The sequence below is a fragment of the Diabrotica undecimpunctata genome, chromosome 4, assembly GCF_040954645.1.
Source record: "Diabrotica undecimpunctata isolate CICGRU chromosome 4, icDiaUnde3, whole genome shotgun sequence".
In the NCBI taxonomy this organism is placed as follows: Eukaryota; Metazoa; Arthropoda; class Insecta; order Coleoptera; family Chrysomelidae; genus Diabrotica; species Diabrotica undecimpunctata.
This window is the reverse complement of record NC_092806.1, coordinates 56,175,553-56,196,789: the sequence shown is the minus strand read 5'-3', so window position 1 is coordinate 56,196,789 and position 21,237 is coordinate 56,175,553. Positions and strand designations below refer to the sequence as shown.

The 21,237-nt window shown below is 33.4% G+C and overlaps 2 protein-coding genes across 2 annotated transcripts in view; one reads left to right on the top strand and one right to left on the bottom strand.

The window, feature by feature from the left end:
* LOC140439543 (ribonuclease P protein subunit p40-like) overlaps positions 1 to 21,237 on the bottom strand; it is a 110,509-nt gene that overhangs the window by 66,572 nt on the left and 22,700 nt on the right. The window lies entirely within an intron of this gene.
* Positions 8,503 to 20,067, top strand: LOC140439539 (RNA-binding protein NOB1). The gene is made up of 4 exons (XM_072529508.1): positions 8,503 to 8,662; positions 8,719 to 9,205; positions 13,187 to 13,729; positions 19,911 to 20,067. Exons 1-4 carry the CDS (start codon positions 8,579 to 8,581, stop codon positions 20,033 to 20,035), a joined length of 1,239 nt encoding a protein of 412 aa, XP_072385609.1. The 5' UTR covers positions 8,503 to 8,578; the 3' UTR covers positions 20,036 to 20,067.

Genomic DNA, 21,237 nt, shown 5'->3' with positions numbered 1-21,237 from the left:
CCGAGTTTCACTGACTCCTAGTATATTAATGTCTAGTCTTCAATCTCTTTGACGATATTGTGCGCTCTGCCGTTTTCATACATGGTTCGCACATTCCATGTAGCAATCTTTATCCTCCCGGCGATTCTTCGCACCCTATGCCCATTTAAGGGCTGCCGGGGACTTAGGGCCATTTCTACTTTGTCGCTTGCCATGTTAACTATACTAGGGATATCTTATAGATCTTTAATGCGGTAGTTTCCCGTTGCTTTCCGCATCTCCATGCCGTTGATCAACCTTGATTCCTCCGCCTTTAGAGGTAATTTAAAGGACAAGGGGTTGCCCTACCACTTGTCAATTCTTTCACCCGAAGCTGTTGACCGACAAGTGGGGGACTACTTATACCGGTAGTCATTCGGTGAAATCTAGAGATTAACCTGATATATCATTCTGGTTATCACAGCCAATATTACAGTTATAAACTTACCTCTAACACCGATGATGCCTTACTGAAATCAGGTAAAATATAAGGATAACTTAACGTCTAACCTTCATTCTCGAATAGTTGGCGGGATATTGACCTAACCTAACCTAACCCTCTTATCTATGATATTGACGATTATATGTAGTATTCTACGCCCTACCATAAATAATACATGTTGCCAGATCATTATAAAAGTGGAAGTAAGTACTTAAAGTGAATTGCTCCTTAATTATTTAAAAATAAAGTGTCCACTGCCAATAATTTGGGCTAGTGCCAACAATTAGGTGGTTTACCCTACAATACATTGGATCCATGTTATTAATTTTAAGAGTCATGTAAATTTAGTCGTGAAGCAAAAATTGTAACCATAGTGATTTTAGTTGGATGGTAAATATCAGTCAGGAATCACTGTTTTACAAGCCAAACAGGCTACTACTACTCAGATTAAAAAAGAGTAGTTGCTTAAGAAGCGATTATTTTATGTTTTATATTTTTAAAAATAGTTAAACATTACTTAATATGCAGTTTCGTAACTTTTTTATTTTATTTTTTCACTGTATCTAAGAAATAGCCTGATTGTTGCATGGGCATGGTTCTTCATATCTAATTTTTGTAAATTAGATATGAAGTAATTCCGATCTAATCTAAGTAAATTGTTTAATTAGATTACAAGAGACGTGCAGGAGACTCTCCAGTGACAGTAAGCTATATTAAATCATAATTTTAGTAACAAAATTATTTGTGACTCTAATATAATAAAAGAAAAAAATTTAAATTTAAAAGTTTAAAATCTTGTTGGTAGATCGCTTGAAGTAAGAGGCTTTAGCCTTCTGTTTGTCTGGGGCCTCATAAGGTTCTTCGCTAGCCTGTTGGGGTGGTTTTGCAGTTGTCTGTTATATTTTTGGGAGTAACTGGCAATTTCTTCTTTGACAGTTTTCATCTGAAGATCGCGATTGATGAATTCATTGGGCATGTACCACGGTTCATTTGTGATAATGCGGAAGGTCTTCGATTGGAATCTCTCCAGTATGTCGATATTGGATCTTGACGCAGATTATTATTATAGTTTTTAAGTTTTATTTAAAAATTCTTTTTTTAAAAGGTATATAATTAAAAAGACCCTTTCGGGCTACATCACAGAACGTTTTCGAACTAACAAGTCCATCATCAGTTCATTTACCAGGTGTACATGAGTGAAGCCATTAAATGTGTGTAAAAACCCTTTAAGTGATACAAAATTTGATATTTATATTATTTATTACATCTTTGCTAATAAATTGGTATGATGTTGAAGTTTTTAACAAATATGCTGTATTGCAACGTAAGACTCCTAGTTGGGAGTTGCTGGCCCTGAGTCGATGTCTCTATATGGGCTCTAGATATCGACTAATATAACTAGATAGTGTGAAATTATCAAATACATTAGTTGTAAACGAACGTTTATTTCTTTTATTCCATAACGTTTTTTTCATTTTATCTTTTTAAAATATTATTTTTAATATTATCTCTTTCAGGTACAATTTGCTATTTGACTTTATTAATTATTTATCTTTATATATGTATCGTATATAATGTCGTATTTCTAGTGTGTACCGCGGGATATAATTACTCCTCCTTACTCTTTTGCTACCGTGCAGTAGGTAATCATCATCATTCTGGCTTTACAACCCTGCGTGGGTGTTGGCCTCCTCGTATTCTCATATTTCTCATATCTTCATCGATGTTATCAAGGAACCTTGTTCTGGTTCTTGATCCGCAAATGTACCTATTGTCGTTAAATGTGTGTTGCTGGGAAATCTATGGTGTATAGGAGGTAAAACACGCACAGGTTCACGAACACTGCCTTGGGGTACACCTGCTTCAACTGGGTATAAGTGCTTGGTGTCTAACTAGGAAGTGTCTATTATTTATGTAAGATTCCAGTACGCCATAGAATCTATGAGGTAGATGCTTTTTGATTTTGTGGAGTAGGCCAGTGTGCGAGTCCTTGTTAAAAGCCTTTCTCGTATCCAGAAAGACAGCGAAGCAGTATCATCTGTTTTCTAGTTTGGTCTAGATGGGTGCCGAATCTAATGTGAGTGCCTTAATCTCAATATTTAAATACACGATTTTATAACATCTAGATGTGTATTTATACAGAGTCACACCTGCACACAAAGGATGGAATGCACGCGCACATTTGCAGCGAGAGAATACTGACCACCGTGTTCCAGTGGCCCCATAATTTCTATGGCCCCGGAAAAGTATTGGCCCACGCATACTATCCCAGCGTAAACGGTGATTGTACCGAAATTCATCTTGATGCTAATGAACGGTGGTATGTAGGAAATGGCAGAGCTCCTGATGGTGAAGTCAATTTTTTGGCTGTCCTAATGCATGAAATTGGTCATTCCCTCGGACTGGAACATAGTACTAGTGATTCGTCTATTATGTATGCTTGGTATCACCAAGATGTGCCAAGTTTTGGTGATGATGATAAAAAGGCAATGAGCATGCTATATGGACCAAAAACAGTTCCCATATCAACAACAACAACACCAGTTACGCGAACAATTTCGCAAACCAGGAGCAAAGTACCGAAAACACCTGCACTAAAAAACAGGGCCTATTTGCCGAAAATACCTGCAATAAAAAAAATATGTCTAATTCAGTATCCCGATTTCATGTTTCTAGCTACATCTCCACAATTTCCAAATTATCGAATGTACGTTGGATCTGGCCCGTATATATGGAAGTTTGATTTAAATGAGATGCACCTTCCAAAATATCCTGAATTAATTACCGATTATCTCCCCAAAGAGTTGAGGTATACGCACGTTTCACATGTTTTTCAGAATTCCGAGGGACACTTATTAACTATAAGCAATAATCAGTATTACGCTGCATCTTTTCCCAATTTAAAAATTCAAAAACGTTTTATGTTTCCTTCTATACCTGCGAGAACCAAAATAAATGCCTTGTTTCAAACAAACAGCTGCCAAACGTATTTATTATACAATGATAATTCTTATACTGAATTTAATGAAGCTGGAGATGTCTTAAACGGTGGACCAATAAATTATCTCTTCCCAGGACTACCAGATAAAATAACATCAGCATTCCGCTATATGGATGGGTTTATTTACTTTTTCCAGAACAATACCTATTATAAGTATAGCGAATACACACGTAGAGTTGTAGCAGCAGGAACGTTTAGCTGGGAACTTTTTGGAACACCCTGCCCTGAAGACGGTCTATTAAAACAATTAAAAACTTTTTTAAACAAAATTGTAACTATATACGAATAAAGGTTGATGTGTTCCTTCTTAATGATTGTTTTATTTAAATTCCATTACTCTATGTATGTCAAGCGACGTCTTGCGTTGACTGACACATAACTGTCACGTCCTGCGTCGAATGTCACGTCATTTTACGTTCTGCGTCGAATGTCACGTTCTACGTCGGATGTCACGTCATTTCACGCGACATTTCACGTCCTGCGTCGAATGTCACGTTCTACGTCGAATGTCACGTCATTTCGCGTGACATTTCACCTTCTACGTCGAATGTCACGTTCTCTTAGGCACTGTACGGAAAAGAAGAAGAAGAATGTTCATACTGAACGTTGACATCAAGGTTAGTAGATATTTAAGTAGGTTGTCTCGTAACTATAGACCAATCAAATGCTCGCTTTTTAAAGGCGGGAATACGTCACCCATACGACACTTTTAAAATTGCCATAAGCTTCAATGCTAATATAAGGTTCAAAAACTTAGGTTTTGCAATATATTTTGGGATTTTCTTGGGTATAGGGATGTTAAGTGGTTCTTATATTAGTAATTATATCAATTTTTTTTTCTAAAATCAACAGTCTGATGACAAAAAATAGAATTGATTATAGTGATAATATTGTGTGTTTTAAATGGAGATAACAGTTTATTTCGCACAAAAACCCAAAAAAAACAGTAGAAAAAGTTCAAAAGCAAAAATACTAAATATGTAGGAACTTACTTATTATGCTTTTCCTGGAATTTGCAGCATTTTTATCATATCTAGTGGTAGGCAAAAAAAAAACCAATAGGTAATATAAATAATTTATTATTAGATTAAAATACAAAAAATGATTAGTCCTTCAAGCACAAATCTTATTCTTAGCTATATATACTTATCTCATCTAAAAAATATATCATTATTATAACGTACAAAACTACATATAATTGTTATGACAAACGTTGATATCACGGCTACGAAAACACACTTCACAAGTGTTTATGTACACAAATAACTAAATAATAAGTCTCTATAAATAATATTGTCCTTATACCTATATTTAAAAATAAAAACTAAACAATAACTAAACAAATAAACGAACTAATGATACTATAGAATAGAGACAACAACAAACGTGAACTTAAACTCAGACGTGCAGACAACTGTCCATCAACTGTCAAATTTGACTTTGTCGTATGAGTGACGTAAGCATTCTGCCTTCCCCTCGCTTCGCCCACATAGTTACGAGACAACCTACTTAATATCTACTAACCTTGCGTTGACATGGCTTCTGTGTCACCAACGCTTTCATTTGACACCTCATACGTCAAAATCAGGCCAATAGCAACGAAGATGTTTTAGCGCCCATTTGGCAATGCTGCCATCTTTGTTTTTTGTGTCAAAGTATTCCCCGTCTCCTCCCCGTTCCAGCGAGCCCTCGTACGTCTCGATCAGACCAATAGAAACAAAGATATGACGTAATGACCTTTTGGCATGCTCCGATGCGCACGGCACATACTGCGTTCAACCCCATTTTTCATCCCCTTTCCAACGAGCCCTCGTACGTCACAATCGAACCAATAACAACGGAGATACGATATAGCGCCGTTTTGGCACAGGATTTGCGTTTGATTTTTATCTTAACATGTTCGTTACCCCCTTCCCTTTTCATTGATACCTCACACGTCACTATCCGGTATGCCGTCGCGCCTCCACCACAAAAAGAGCCAAAAAATGACCAGAATGGACCTTAGATTTTCTTATGGAGATTTACATGGGAAAATGACCTGTTTTGTGCTTAAATCGGCATAGCCCCTTTACTTGTACCAGTGACCACTATTAAATCACTGAGAACAGTGATTTAATAACACTGACTGTAATGTGAACTAGTGCACAGTACATAAAAAAGTGTGCTATGTACTCTGAACTAGTGTAGTATTGACGCTCTTCCAGTGTAGTCAATTGTGTGTTCCACCGTAACGAGATTTTAGCTTTTTTTATTTATTCTGTAATCAATTAATCAATTATTATATGTAATATGTTCTTTTTATTATATCTTTTTCTTAAAATACTGAATGTTTAGAATGGAAAAATTGCTGTGCAATATGCACAGATGGTGCAAGAGCGATGACGGGAAAAAATATTAGTTTTAAATCATTTTTTTAAACTGCTCATTTATGATCATATAACCTTTACTCACTGCCTTATTCACTGACAGTCCCTTGCAGCAAAAAATTAGCACCAGAATATAACGATATGCTTCAGGATGCTATTAAGATTAGGTATACATTTTCAAATATCTGTAAGGATACGGGTTCCAACTACACAACTTTATTATTACATACAGAAGTAATATGGTTGTCAAGAGGTCAAAGTTTAAGAATATTGTTATTAAAGGATGAAATCGAAATATTCTTTGAACCGAACGAAAATGTGAACTTGCTTCAAGGAAAAAATTGTGATATGGTTATTTCGAATGATAAAATTTAAAAGTTTTATTAAAAAAATCAATATGTGCAAAAGTAGGGTAGGAAAAAATTCGTTCGAAATGGTTTCCAGTGTCGACAATTTTATAATCGAGAAAAATCATTGTTAAACTTTTATTGCAAAAATTATTGTAGATTACTTAAAGGCGCTAGAAACACAATTCCGTTACCGTATACATTTCCTACTTTGCCCAGCAAATTTCAGTTTTATTTAAATATTTCTTTTCTTAGCACAGAAAATGTAATTATCATTTTTTATCACAATCTTTAACACAGCCGAGAACAAAAATTAAATACAAGGTGGGCAAAGTTGTCCCGGAAAAGTTCAACATTGCCCACCTATTTTAAATTCACTGTACGGCAAAATTGAAACGTAATAGGACTACTTTGCCTACGGCATACTTTTTGATTTGACTACTTTTCCCACGATATACGTTTTGAATTTTATTTTTTAATAAAAACTATAACAAAAAGCTCTATTTTTTGAGTTTTTTTATTAAAAAACTTTTATTACAAAAATACAAGAAAAATTATTACACTTTTATTAAAAACAAAGTTTTGGAAGGTTTCTTTAATATTTTTCAAATGTCTTCAAAATTGACGTCCGATATGTCTGATATGTGTGGATACACAAAACCATTTACATTTTTTCTTAAAAATTTATTTATTTCTACTATATATGAAAGGTTTTTTTGTAGGAAATTTGACCACCACAAAAGTACCAATTTTTAGATTATTTCCATCTACTTCGATATTTTCATCGGACTCTATATTTTCCACCACTTCACCCTGCTCTTTTTCATGTAATTCATCTGCCTTCTCACCATTATTATCGTCACTGTTATTCATCTCCATCTCCATTTCTTCTGCTAAATTTTCGTCGTCATTCGTCTCCAACTCTATTTCTCCTTCTAAATCCTCGTTCCCACTTCCCTCTTGGTTTTGATTAAATTCTTCAAATTGAACTAATTGACCGGGTTCAGTTTTAAGCAACTTTTTCTTTCGTTTTTTAATGGTACCCCCTTTCTTTTTTTTTTTTGTAAAAAATTTAATAATGCATTATCAATTTCAGAGCTTACTCTTTTCGTAAATCTCTCAAGCTTATTAAGATTATTGATTTTATCCTTCGACTTGCAAAAAAAAATTCCGGTGACTTAAGTTCCGGATTAAGCAGCGTACTACAGCAGACAGCTGAATGTACATAACTTGACAACCGTAGTGGGATATTCTAGAACCCCATGAACGAAGGAAAATTGTTTTAGCTATGTATGGTCAGAGGATGAGTATGGCAAGGGCTCTAATCAAAGTGGCTTCGGCAATGTATCACAGATTGTCTAACACAGATTTAAAAGATGACAGTGTCGTAAGATTAATGTGTGATGTATATGGAGGCCAGAATAAACACCAAACAATTTTGTCTATGACAAGTCGTCGCTGGCTGTTTGAGGGTATTCATTCTTACCGCCGGTCGAATAGGGTGTTTGGGAAGATCGAGAAAAAACTTAAAAGAATACAAGTTATTCTGACACCTGAGGACTATTTTGGACTATATGGATTTCAAGTTCTGCGATTGGAAACCCAAGCATCGTTTATATGCAAAGTTGGCACTTTCACACTTTTAGATATCAAAAATAAAAAAGATTGTTTCGGCAAGATCAAGAAAACAAAATAACGTCGTATTAGTTAAAGGGGACAAAACCTACAACCCAAACATTGGTTTGTTTAGAAGTATTTTGAAAAAAGGTTTGACATCAATCCAAATGAAGTATGAGTCGACAACTTAACCACATTAGCAAAGATAAATTGAAGCACGTAGGAAAGCTACTGTGGAGAGTCACTACGGCCACCGGCGAAGAATGGCAAAATGATCCGAAACTGGCTTATTTCAAAAACGTCCTACGTTTTAAAAATATGCCAAGGTCCCTAAAGAAGACGACGTTTATCGTGAACCACCTGATAATGACAACGACGAAGAAGTCTTAAAAGTACATAATAATTTTTGTAGTAGTTAATCTCCAAACATTTCTCTTTAATTACAAGAGTATTATAATGGCAACCAAGAAATTGGCAAGGAAAAACTAATTTTGAGAAATCAAAGTATATGGATAACGAATATGAATTTGTGGCTTCAGGTTTAACATATATATTCACGGTAAAAAATTACATTTACGGCAATTTCGCCAAGGCGAAGATTGATTGAATTGCAAATAGAGATCCCAATTATTAGACAACACGTTATACAAACTTGTGCCACCTTTCGGTTGCAGTTAGAATGTAGGTACGTGTCTTTGTCAAAACAAAACATAACCTCTATTCTTTTTAGTATTGTCACATGTTGTCATGTCAGTCATGTAATAAAAATAATCTTGTTTAAAAAAATATGACCATGACCAATAACTTACTAAAACCAGTAAGCTACCTAGTAGTAGACACTACAGCATTTATACAGAATGCACCATTGCAGGTAAGTATTTATCCTAGTGTTTGATTCAAGTTAATAAAATGTTTATTGTAATACAGGATGTTGGAGAAAAAATGGTAACATGTCCAGAAGTAGTAGATGAAATCAAGAACAAGCGACAGCTTAGACGTTTAGTGGTGCTACCATACGATTTAATCGTACAAGATGTCTTCCCTGAAAATGTATCATTAATAACAGAATTCTCCAAAAAAACTGGAGATTATCCCAGTTTATCAGCAACAGATATAAAAGTAATGGCCCTTACCTATCAACTTCATAAAGAAAAGAGTGGCACTGAAGGTCTAAGAATTGAACCTGTTATGCAAAAAGCTGAAGTTACTACTGAGAATAAAACTCTTGAAATGAATCCAGATGTTACTGGATTCTATTTACCTGGGAAAACACAAAAATCGGAAGATAATAAAGCAGGAGATGATCAAGAAGAAGATACAGAAGAAATTGATCAAAATATAGAAGGATTAGATAAGCTAGACACTAATGATGTCGATAATATTTTGACACCAGTTAAAGATGTAGAAAAATCTGGTAAGATATTTATATTAGTACTATGTAATTGTGTAGTTCACTGCTGTATTAATATTTCCCAAATGTCCACAGATTTTTAACATGTGTAGGTTACCCTGAGTTAAGAATCATTATGAAAATGTACACTTCTAAATAGATTTAGGTATCTGTACCATTTATAAAGTTTGAGATATTAACTTCTTCACATATCCTTTACCCATTACAGATATCAGATTTATCTACTTTAGCTCCTAATTTACTTTCTCTATGCTTTAAAATCCTGACCTAAATGTTTAATTTTTTCTAAATTTTTATTTTTATTCTTTTAATACTGTCATATTTCTGTTTGTCTCACATTTAAATCTTTCTTAGAAGGATCTATGGCTGTTACTTTAGTATTATAAAATTTTGTGCTATCACATTGTAAATTATTCTCAATTTAGTTTTCAAATCTATTCCTTTTTTTGTCTAGAATAGCTTTATTTATTGCATAATATGAATTGTTTGCATTCTTTGTCTGGTGAAATATGTCTAAATACATTTTTTTGTCTAATACTATGCTTCAGTACTCATGTTACTTTCAACTGCCTTTCCCATAGCTAGGTACTAGTTTATCAAGCTGGATAAACCAGGTTCGATCTTGGCAGATACCAGAAATTTTTTATTTTCTAATTTAACACTCTCGCCGCCAAGTGTTTCATCTTAACAAAATAGTATATTTTTGGCACACGACGAAAAAATTTAAAATATTATTGGCAGCGAGAGTGTTTACTGAGCCAGCATGTATCGGAGGGCAGCTAAGTAAGAAGTCTGTATCACTAAACCCTATACCAGAAAATACATGAATGGAAGATGTTACACAATTTTTTTTGCACAAAATACATTCAACTGTATCCAATAGCAATCCTGTCAAAAAAGAACAGCAACTAACAGCTTCTGATATTGTTTTTTTTTTAGTCCATCATATTATATACAATGAGATAATTTGTTTTTCCTCCTGTTGTGCCATTTATTATATCCATTTTTATTCCATGAAAAAAGATGGAATAAAATTAACAAAATAAGTACTGAAACTGTGCAAAGGAAGCAATTGAGCTCAAATTTAAGTTGATATTATAACAACAATGATAAGTTAAATATTGATTGCAAAAACTGTCTGAATATTTATAAATTACAATGTTGCAGATTGACCAGTCACCAGTATTTAATTCCCAATAAAATATTAAATAATATTCATTTAATTTTCAACAACCATTCTATGGTAATATGATCATAACAGATGTTGTTGCAGCACATATTTCCTTTTTGATAGTAAATGTTAGCTGATTCTTGTGTCTGTGGGATGGTAAAGATGTAAAAGACCAAGGAAGGAAGAGCCAGAACAAGGTTCCTTGATAACATTGATAAAGACATGAAAAATGGGAATACATGCTTGGCAGAGGAAGGCGTTGGATAGAGACAACTGTAGAGAAATTCTTGAGGAGGCTAGGACCCACGCAGAATTGTAAAACCAGAATGATGAAGTTGTAAAATGACATTACAGTTTTTAGATGACATAAACCATTGTTCATTAATTAAAGGAAAAGCATTATTCGTAGGAAGTCACATACCTATATTCCTGTAGAAGTAAGACTTGGGCAAAGAAAAAATCACAGAATGACCTACAAAGGTATCTACAGAGCCATCATGATGGAATTAATTTCTAATAAAATAATTCAATCATTAAAAATTAATGAAATTATGATGCCCTTAAATTGCAGAATTTCCCAGCAGTTGATGGTTTAACATTTGAGCAATTGAAGTTTAAAATCTTATTTTAATGGCTTATTCCCATTAAAATAGCAATGCTTTTTAAGATGCCACAAGAAAATAGCTTCAGAACAATTTTAACATTTGAGTCTTGCCAATGAGTAACCCTCTTCAATTGATTGTTGGACTATAGAAGGAAGTGACACGATGATAGAAGCATCCAACCTGATAAAAAGAGTAGCCTAAAAATTAAGTAAAGCAAAACTTCAGCAGGATGAAGTTACCCAAAACAACCATAGGAGAATATAACTTTGAAAGCCTAAATATTTGGGATCATTAGTGAAGTCCACAACATCACTGAAGAAGTTCTTTTTCTTTTGGTGCCTATTCGTTTCGAATATTGGCAATCATCATCATCATCATTTTGGCTTTACAACCCTGTGTGAGTCCTAGCCTCCCTAAGAATTTTTTTCCAGTCGTCCCTATCCATCACCTTCCTCGGCCAAGCACATTTCTTTCTTTTCATTTCTCATATCTTGATCTATGTTATCTAGGAATCTTGTTCTGGGTCTTCCTCTTCTTCTTTGACCAATAGGTCTATCAAGGAGTGTTTTTCTAGCTGGGTCGGTCTATCCGCATTACATGGCCTACCCACCTCAGATGTCCTATCTTAATGTGTTTTACGATATTTGTTTCCTGGTATACTCTATAGAGTTCGAAGTTGTATCGTCTTCTCCAGACACCATTTTCATTTACCACTCCATAGATTCGCCTTAGTATTTTTCTTTCGAAACATCCTAATATGTTTTCATTGCTTTTTGTTAAAGTCCAGGTTTCTGAACCATATGTTAGGACTGGGCGTATTATTGTTTTGTAGTTTTACTTTTGTATTTATTGATATAACTGTAGATTTAAAAAGGAGATTAAGCCCAAAATAGCATCTATTGGCGATCATTCTGGCTATAATTATTTTATTAACTGATGCTTTAAATAGATTAGTTGTTGTGGAGAACCATTTCCTCAGGTTTTTTAACCATGATATTCTTCTCCCAATTCCTCGCTTTCCAAATACTTTGCTTTGAAAGATTATTTTCAGTAATCTGTATTTAGTGCTGTTTCTCATTATATGTCCTAGATGTTCTAACTTTCTCCTTTTAATGGTATACATCACCTCTCTTTCTTTCCCCATTCTTCGTAGTACAGTCTCGTTGGTTATCTTGTCTGTCCAGGATATCCTTAGGATTCTTCTGTATAGCCACATCTCGAAGGATTCAAGTTTTTTCTCCATCGCTTCAGTTAGTGTTCAGGAATCAACTCTGTAGTATAATAACGAGAAGATATAACATCGTAGGAGCCTTAATTTTATCTCCAGATTAAGGTTGTAGCTTTTAAAGGGTTTGGCCATGTTGTTGAATGCGCTCCTAGCCTTCCCCATTCTTCATTTTACACATATTTTGTACATGTACTAAAGAAGTTAGAGAAGAAAATTACTACTGAGATCTGAGCACTTATTAAGAAAAATAAAGTACTGAATCTATAGAGCTCTTATAAGGCGTTTCTAAGCTTACCATATATGGATCAGAGATATGTACATTATCAAAAAAGAATTACAAACAGTTAGCTACTCTTAAATAAAAAATTAGAGAAACTAAATAGACACCCACAGGAAGAAAACTAAAGCCAAGACTCAGATACAGGAAACAAGTGGAAAAAGAATTGAAGATTCTGAATATATCCAGCTGAAAAAACAAAGTGCATAAGAGGTTGGAATGAAGAAACATCTTAGAGCAGACATAGACCAGTACCATCCATGAAAGCAAATGCCTCCTTTGGTATATACAATCTACAAGACCCATAAATGATTGTAGAATCAATGCTGGTGATGCTATTATTCAATTTATTAAATCCTGATCCATGTTATGTTATTATCTCATGTTATCTTTCTCTAATTTATTCTTTTCCCTTTCCAATTTCCAACTCTAGTTTTTGCATAATTCCAAATCACCTAATTATGACATTCACTATGGAATGTCCAAGAATTGAATAACCAATAGTGTATAAAAAATGTACTGGTTCTCTTTAAAAGTAATATTAATATAATTTCAAAACATCAATCATCAAGTCAAGCTGCTAATTAATTTTTACATAGATTGCTTGATTGCAACCCAACTTGCTGATGTTCTAATTTAGTTAATAATAATTGTAAAATATTGAATAATAATATAAATGTATTAATTATTAAAAACCTTATAGAAAGTGGAGATTCAGAAAACAGCATAGAATTTGAAGACGACAGTGATGATGATAGTGGCTGGATAACCCCATCAAATGTAAAATCAGCTAAACAACAATTAAACTCTGAAATAATGGAAGAAAACCATGTAGAAGTATCATGCATGACTACAGATTTTGCTATGCAGAATGTCCTTAGACAAATGAATTTGAATGTATCAGCTTTAGATGGAAGACTTATAAAACAGCTTAGAACTTACATTTTACGTTGCTATGCTTGTTTTAAAACAACTAGTGTCATGACTAATAAATTCTGTCCGAAATGTGGGAATAACACATTGAAGAAGGTAGCTGTATCTTTAGATGCACAAGGGAAAATGCAAATTCACATTAATTCCAAAAGGCCTCTTACAGGCAGAGGAAAGAAGTATAGTTTACCAAGGATAAAAGGGGGTAAACATCCAAATAATCCTGTATTGGTAGCAGATCAGCCTATGCCAGATAATAGGCCCACCAGGTTGGCTAGAACTAAGACTAATCCTCTTGATGACGATTATACAGCAGGTATGTAATTAAATTGCAATATTTGTGATTTCGTTAGAGCAATAATAAATATCATTTTATTTGTTTTTCCTATCTGTTAAAATTGTTAGGTAACAAAATAGATGTGTATTACTTTAACAGATTGATTTTAATATAAAATTACTTCTATATAGATAAATTAAAATGTACTTTAAAAACTTTCATCCTTATTAACATTCTGTAACTTGTTTGGGTAGACTTTTATATTAGTGGTAGTGAACATGGTGATTTTTAAATCGTGCCATGATCAGTAACCATGATTTTTGAATAACAGTAATTCTTAAACGGAGACTATGATCACAGTTCTTTTATGTACAGTAACAGGTATTCACAGTAATTGTAAACTAAACAACACGATCGCGGTCACTCTGTATTAGATAGTTATAAAAACATATTGCTGATTATGAATATGTTTAACTAACACAACTAGGTGGTTTGAATTATAACTAATTTACAACACTAAGAATAAAGTAATCTATTTAAATCACTATAAAACTTTCTTGACAATGCTTCCTCTCTAAATAAAACTAAAAATTAACTCTAGAATTTCATTTAATTTTTCTTTTTAAGCTTTGAATAATTTTTTATGAAAGAAAAAAATATATTATTATGTTTAATCACATTATTTTAAATTCAATATTTTAAAAAGAGAATTTTAGTAGATAATAACATAATAACATAAATTTGGATTGGACATTATGAATAAATTGAAGGTATACAATAAGCCAATTGGCTGCAGTATGACTGGTGATTGGTAATTAAGTTAATGTTACTGTTTAAGGTTAACATTCTCGAGTAAACACTAACTATAAGAGTTCTATCACGTACTAATTCTGGGCACCAAATTGTTCCACAGTACTCCAGTAGGGGTCGGACAGAAATTTTATACAAACGAATAGAGCCAGAAAAGGACATTTTTGTAAAAGTCTTATTAAGTAAATATAATTTATTATTCGCTTTTTTAGTAATGTTTGAAATATGCTCTGGTCAACTCAAATTTTCAGTACCAAGATGTATAATTTTAGTATAATTGAGTATAATTTTTTTCTTGGTACTAGATCAAATGCTTTTGCAAAGTCTAAATACGTAACATCCACTCCACAGGTAGTTTTTTATGCAATGCTGCTATCCATTCATTAACACACCACAGTAAATTAATCATGGTTGATCGACTTTTCACAAATCAATGTTGTAGGGGAATAATTTGTTCTCGAAGCAAAAATTCTGAAAGACACTGTGTGATAATTGATTCCATAACATTACAAATAACAGGTGTAAGGCTTATTGTGCTGTAATTATTGAGATCTGTTGTAGGGGAATAATTTGTTCCCGAAGCAAAAATTCTGAAAGACACTGTGTGATAATTGATTCCATCATCATCATCATCATCATCACTGGCTTGACAACCCTTTTTGGGTCTTAGCCTGTTCCAGGATTCTTCTCCATTCTAATCTGTTTCGTTATTTTTTTTTATATATATTTATTGATTCCATAACATTACAAATCACAGGTGTAAGGCTTATTGGTCTGTAATTATTGAGATCTAACTTATTTCCTTTTTTAAATATAGGTGTTACCGAAGCACTCTTCCAAATTCGAGGCAAATATTGTGCATTAAAAGATGAACATATTATTGGTGATAGTGGAAGAGCGAGAACATCTGAACATTTTTTCAAAAATAATGTGAACATTTTATCGGGTCCTGGAGATGAGTAGTTTTTTAATTTGTCAATATGGCGCTTAATGATTTCAGGTGAAAAATCGATATAATCAATTTTGGAAATAACTCGTGAATGACTGATTTTGAGACGATACAATAGCAAAAACTTTAGATAATGTATCTACAAATGTATCACTTACGATAGCTTTATCGCCATTCTGGCTTCATTAATTTAGTGTTACTGTGTAGTTTTTGCGAGTTTGTATGTCACATAATATTACCTGTACATTTATATTTTGGCCATAACTTTCGTTTGTGTCGTATAAGTGGTATTAATTCACGGCTTAAGTTTATTCCTATATTAAGTTTTTTGTGGTATTGAGTCTTCTGTAGTTTTCAATGATGCTTATAAAATTATTCCAAATTTCTTCCGGATTTTCTAGACTTCCTAGTAACAACGGCGAATCAACATCTCGCAATTGAAAATAGAGGTTTTCAAAATTTGCTATATTTCATTTATAACCGTATTTTCACTAGGGTGATTATATTCCGTAATAAACTGTATGGTTGTTGTGATAACTACATGACCAAAATTGCTCCCAGGAGAGCGTATCACCGGTTCTGTAAGCGGTCGTCATTTGTAAAAAAGCAAATTTAACATTGATTTATTGTTTATTCTGAAACGAGTTGGATTCGTAATCAATTGGTGTAGATTAGAACTTTAGACAGAGTTTATAAAAATGTTTCTCGCATTTATTAGTTCATTGCTTACAACAGGGAAAGGCCAAGAGGTGTCGGCAAAATTGAAGTTACCAAATAAGATAAGGTTTGAAAGAAGTTTCATTTTTTTCAATCAAGATTATACCAACTTCTAAGTCAGTACTACCTGGAGGATATAGGCACGTCAGGTGAATTACAAATGAAGAGAGAGACTCTAAAGAGAGTATCCATCTATAGTATATAAATTGTCAGAATCTTTTTGTGTTATCCAAGTTTCGGTTATTATTTTAGGTTTTAAATTCTGAATATAACATAAAAGTTCATTAAAGTTAGAATTTAGTATCGCTAAATTGATAAAAAAAGCAGAGCCTGTCGCAAAAGTGAGTTTTTTAATATTATTGTTGTTCAATCACAAATTAGTCCATTAATTTGTAATCTCACATTAATCTTAATTTACTGAATTTGTATACTTTCGCCGTGTATAATTTTGAAACATATCGATTAGTAGCTTAATTACAGTTTGTTTAACTTCCTGCAAACTATTAAATTAAATTAAATTAAATTCTTTATTTTCTTTCTGACAAACATAGTTTGTATAGAATTAGTCATAAATATACATTGCTAAAAACTAAACACTAAACTAGACTAAACAAGACATGAAATGAATTTAAAAGCTAAATGAAATACAGCTAATATCTAAGATCTAAAAAATTCTTCGACTGTATAAAACACTTTTTCACATAAGAATTGCCTAAGATTCCTCTTAAATACATTTATTGAACTAGTGGACTTTACAACTGTAGGTAAATGATTAAACACCTGTAGCCCGTATACCCTGGGCGATTTAAATTTAATGTTACCTTTTGAAAATGGTATATAAAGTTTATTACAATATCTAGTATTGAAATTATGCATATCACCACTCGTTTTAAACTGATGTAAGTTATTAAAAATAAAAACACATAATTCAAAAATGTATAGACACGCCAATGTTAAAATTTTATATTCTTTAAAATATTCTCTACAACTAGTTAGTCGGGAGACACCAGCGACACAACGCAATATTTTCTTTTGTATGACGAAAATACCATTTGCATAACCAGACATACCACAAAAACATATCCCGTATCTTAGCCTGGACTCTACGAGTGCATAATAAATCATAATTAGCTGATTTTCCGTCAGAACATATTTTAAATTTCTAATTAGATAGTTAATGGAACTCAACTTCGAAACAACCGCTCCACAATGCAACTTCCAATCCAAACTTTCGTCAATCGTTATTCCCAAAAACTTGCCTGACGAAGTTATTTTGCATGTTGTTAAAAATAAGCTGAAGATTTTCCAAGTATTTTTGTTTATTGTGAAAATGTATAACTTGCGTTTTTTCTGCATTAAGATGCAACGAGTTATCGCAAAACCAAGAATATAAAGATAAAAGAAAATCATTACATTGATGTTGTAGGATTACGTTGGATTTGTTAGATAGAATAATTGACGTATCATCCGCATATATACTGAAATTTACCGCTCTGTCCACTTGTACGATGTCGTTAATGTAGACTACAAAGAGAATTGGTCCTATTATAGATCCTTGGGGAACACCCATGTTTGTAGTAACAAGACTAGATCTACAAAGTATCTATCTATTGCCTAATAATATTAAGAAAACGCCTGCAATCATTTCCTCGGTTTAAATTATATTTGCTAGCTTTCAAAAGTCAAAGGTTTTTGTTCTATACAGAGGTCAATACACTAATTGATGAATCGTAGCATTTTAGTAAGATTATAAATATAGCTTCGGGAATAGTTTGGGATGCAGTCTATTATAAATTTTTACCGCAACAACAACTAGAGTGTAATCATTCAGTAGCTGTCAATAAAACTATATGTCTATTATAAATTTTTACCGCAACTAGAATGTAATCATTCAGTAGCTGTCAATAAAACTATACTTTACTCCACAACATTTTATTTTATCATCGTCGATCGAGAAGAATCGGACAAAGGGAATTTAGAAACAATTCGAACGTATAATTACATTCGAATTTGTCCAATTTTTGGTAAATCACGTATATATTTTAAAATTTAAAATTTCTTCCAAAAATTGTTTGTCTTGATCTTTTTTGGTTTGAATATGGCCTGTAGATTCTGGTACTCTTCTGACAAAAGGTGAAGTAAGTGGGTGAATAAATATTTAACATAAACAATTATTTTAAAACAGGGGAATTATTTAAAATTACTGGTTCCCGATAAGGGGGAGCACGCGCTTACATAATATATACTACTACTACTACTAAGGATTTCCACAGTTTTCACTGTCTTCCTTCACTCAACCGTTTTCTCCAATTTTCCCTGTCATTCCAGTCTCCATCTCGCAGGGTTCTTTTCTCCATAGCCTCGTCGATTTCATCTCTGAATGACCTTCGGGGTCTTCCTCTCTTTCTTCTTCCAATCGGGCTCCATTCTGTGATTTTGTTTATCCAGCGTCCTCTGTCCGCTCTTCTGACGTGGCCGTACCAGGATAGTCTCTTCTCCTCTATATAGTCGATTATGTCTGATTGCACTCCCATTCTCCGCTTAATCTCTGCGTTTTCAATTCTGTCTCTTTTTGTAAGTCTACAGCTTCTCCTCAGGAACTCCATTTCTACTGCTCTTATTCTACCTCTATTTCTCTTGTTTATTGTCCAGTTTTCGGACCCATATGTCAGGATACTTCTTGTCAGGGTGTTATATATTCTCTTTTTTGTCTTTATCGTAATGTTCTTATCCCACAACACTGAGTTTAGTTGTCTTATACAGTTTCTTGTTTGTCTCAGTCTGTTGTTTATATCTTCTTCTGTTGTTCCCTGGTTCGATATTATGGTTCCTAAATACTTGAATTTATCTGTTCCATTTATTTGTCTTCCCTCGTCTATCTCTAGGTTTCTCATATCCTTGTTTTCTGTTGTTAGGTATTCGGTTTTCTCTAAGTTTATTTCCATTCCGTTGTTTTTATATTCTTCTTCTAGTTTTCTGAGCATAAAGCTGAGATCTTCTTCATCTTGTGCGATGACTACTTGATCGTCGGCAAAACTTAAGGTGTATAGGTATTCGTCTCTTACTGGTATGCCCATTCCTTCGCACTTTCTCCTCCATGGTTTGAGTGTCTTTTCCAAGAATATTTTAAACAGAGTAGGGGACGTAGCACAGCCTTGTAGAAGTCCTTTTGTCGTCTTAAATGGATTGTAGGCTTTATTTCCACATTTAATAGCTACTTTGTTTTCTTTGTATAGTGCTTTAACTGCTTTTATTAGTGTTTGTCGGATTCCGAGATCATTCATTGCTTCCCATAATTTGACTCTAGGTATTGAGTCATATGCTTTCTTTAGATCAACAAAGGCCAGATGGACCGGTTTACCTTTTGCCATTTTCTTCTCTATCAGTTGTTCTAATGTGTCGCTTACATAATATATAGTTGCTTACATAATATATACAAACAAAATTATTCACTGCTCATCTTGTTCTGGCAACTTACCACTTCCTCTTCTTCTTGTGCCGTACGCTATGCAGCTTGTAGGCGTTATTTAACTTAACCCAAAATTATTATATTCTTTGGTGATATGTCGACAACAAGATTTATAGTCACGTTCATGAAATAACTCAAAATTTAGATGATCAATATTAAGAGTATTTATAAATTGAGATATCTTTCCAATATAGTTTTAAAAACAGCTTGATATTACATTTTATATTAAGCTGCATTTTGGTAACATGCAATAATTATCTTTATACACTTTTAAGGTTTTTCTCCATTTGTGATGAGAGACGTCAATTCAAAATCGGCGCAGCTGTGCATAAGACCAGGACAAGAATTTAAATATTGGATGAAGAAAAATCCAAATGAAGCAAGAAGAAGAAAAAAGTGATATATTTAAATTAATAAAACATATTAAAGTTATTGTGGTTTTATGTTTAATCTTTCCAAACTAAGGTTTCATTCTTTTTAATTTGTTCTTCAATTCTATTTGACACATTTTTAATAAAAAAATCAATATCAGTTATTTAAAAACTATTGCATCCTGTTACAATAACTACTCAATACTATCTATCTATCTGTAGAGTAGGGAGGGCGAGTTAAGTTCCACAGCACTTAGGCCACAGTTGACTGATTGTGCATCCTCTCAGGGAGCTGTGGTCCTTAGCTCATTGTCCATCCTGCCATTTTAAGGAAGGTGGACAAGACACCAGGAGACATCTCCCTTATATGGGAACTCGTCAGAACGCCAGAACTCGTCGAACGCGTACTCTCGTATTAACGATAACTCATTCAGATAGGACATGCTCTACAGTTTCGTCTTCTCGTTCACACTTCCTGCATAGAGGTGTGTCTCCTAACCCCAGTATGTGGAGATGTTTGCTTAGTTGACAATGACCAGATAAAAAAACCAACTGTCAGACGTAGTTTTTCCTGGTCATTCCTAAGTATTTCTTTGATGCTGACTTTTCAAGGTTACTTAAAACTAATTTACTTTACTCAATACTAATAAATACTATTGAGTAAAATCGTACACATAGTATGTGAAATAAATGTTTTTGGATTGGTTTTGAATGGTTTGAGAATTTTTTAAATTCAAACATAACCCTATACTGAGCAATGTAGCAAATTTGCTACAACAGTTGTCCGCTGCGTATATTAAATTTCTTCTTCTTCCTCTTTATAAGCAATTCTGCTTGTTCATTGGCGGACTAATATCTCTATGGAAGGTTGTCACTCCATCTTTTGCGCGGTCGTCCAATAATCCTGCTGATTGGTGACTTATCTCCTCCATTCTGCTTATGAGGTAATTCCATTCTTTTTTTTTCTATTTTGTGTCCATTCAATTATGCACTGTAAGTTGCATTTTCTTTTAATGTCTTCTCTTTCGATCTCTCGGCGTATTTCCTGTAATTCTTCTCAGTTCTACCGTTTCCAATAGTCTTTGCGTTGTGGCTGTGTTGGGTCTTGTTTCTGAGGCATATTATGTCATTATTGGTCTTACACTGGCTTTATAAATTCTTGAGTTCATCTGTGTTAATGTGTCTGTTTCGTCATATAGTGTTATTAAGGCATCCTGCCAGTCTATTTGCT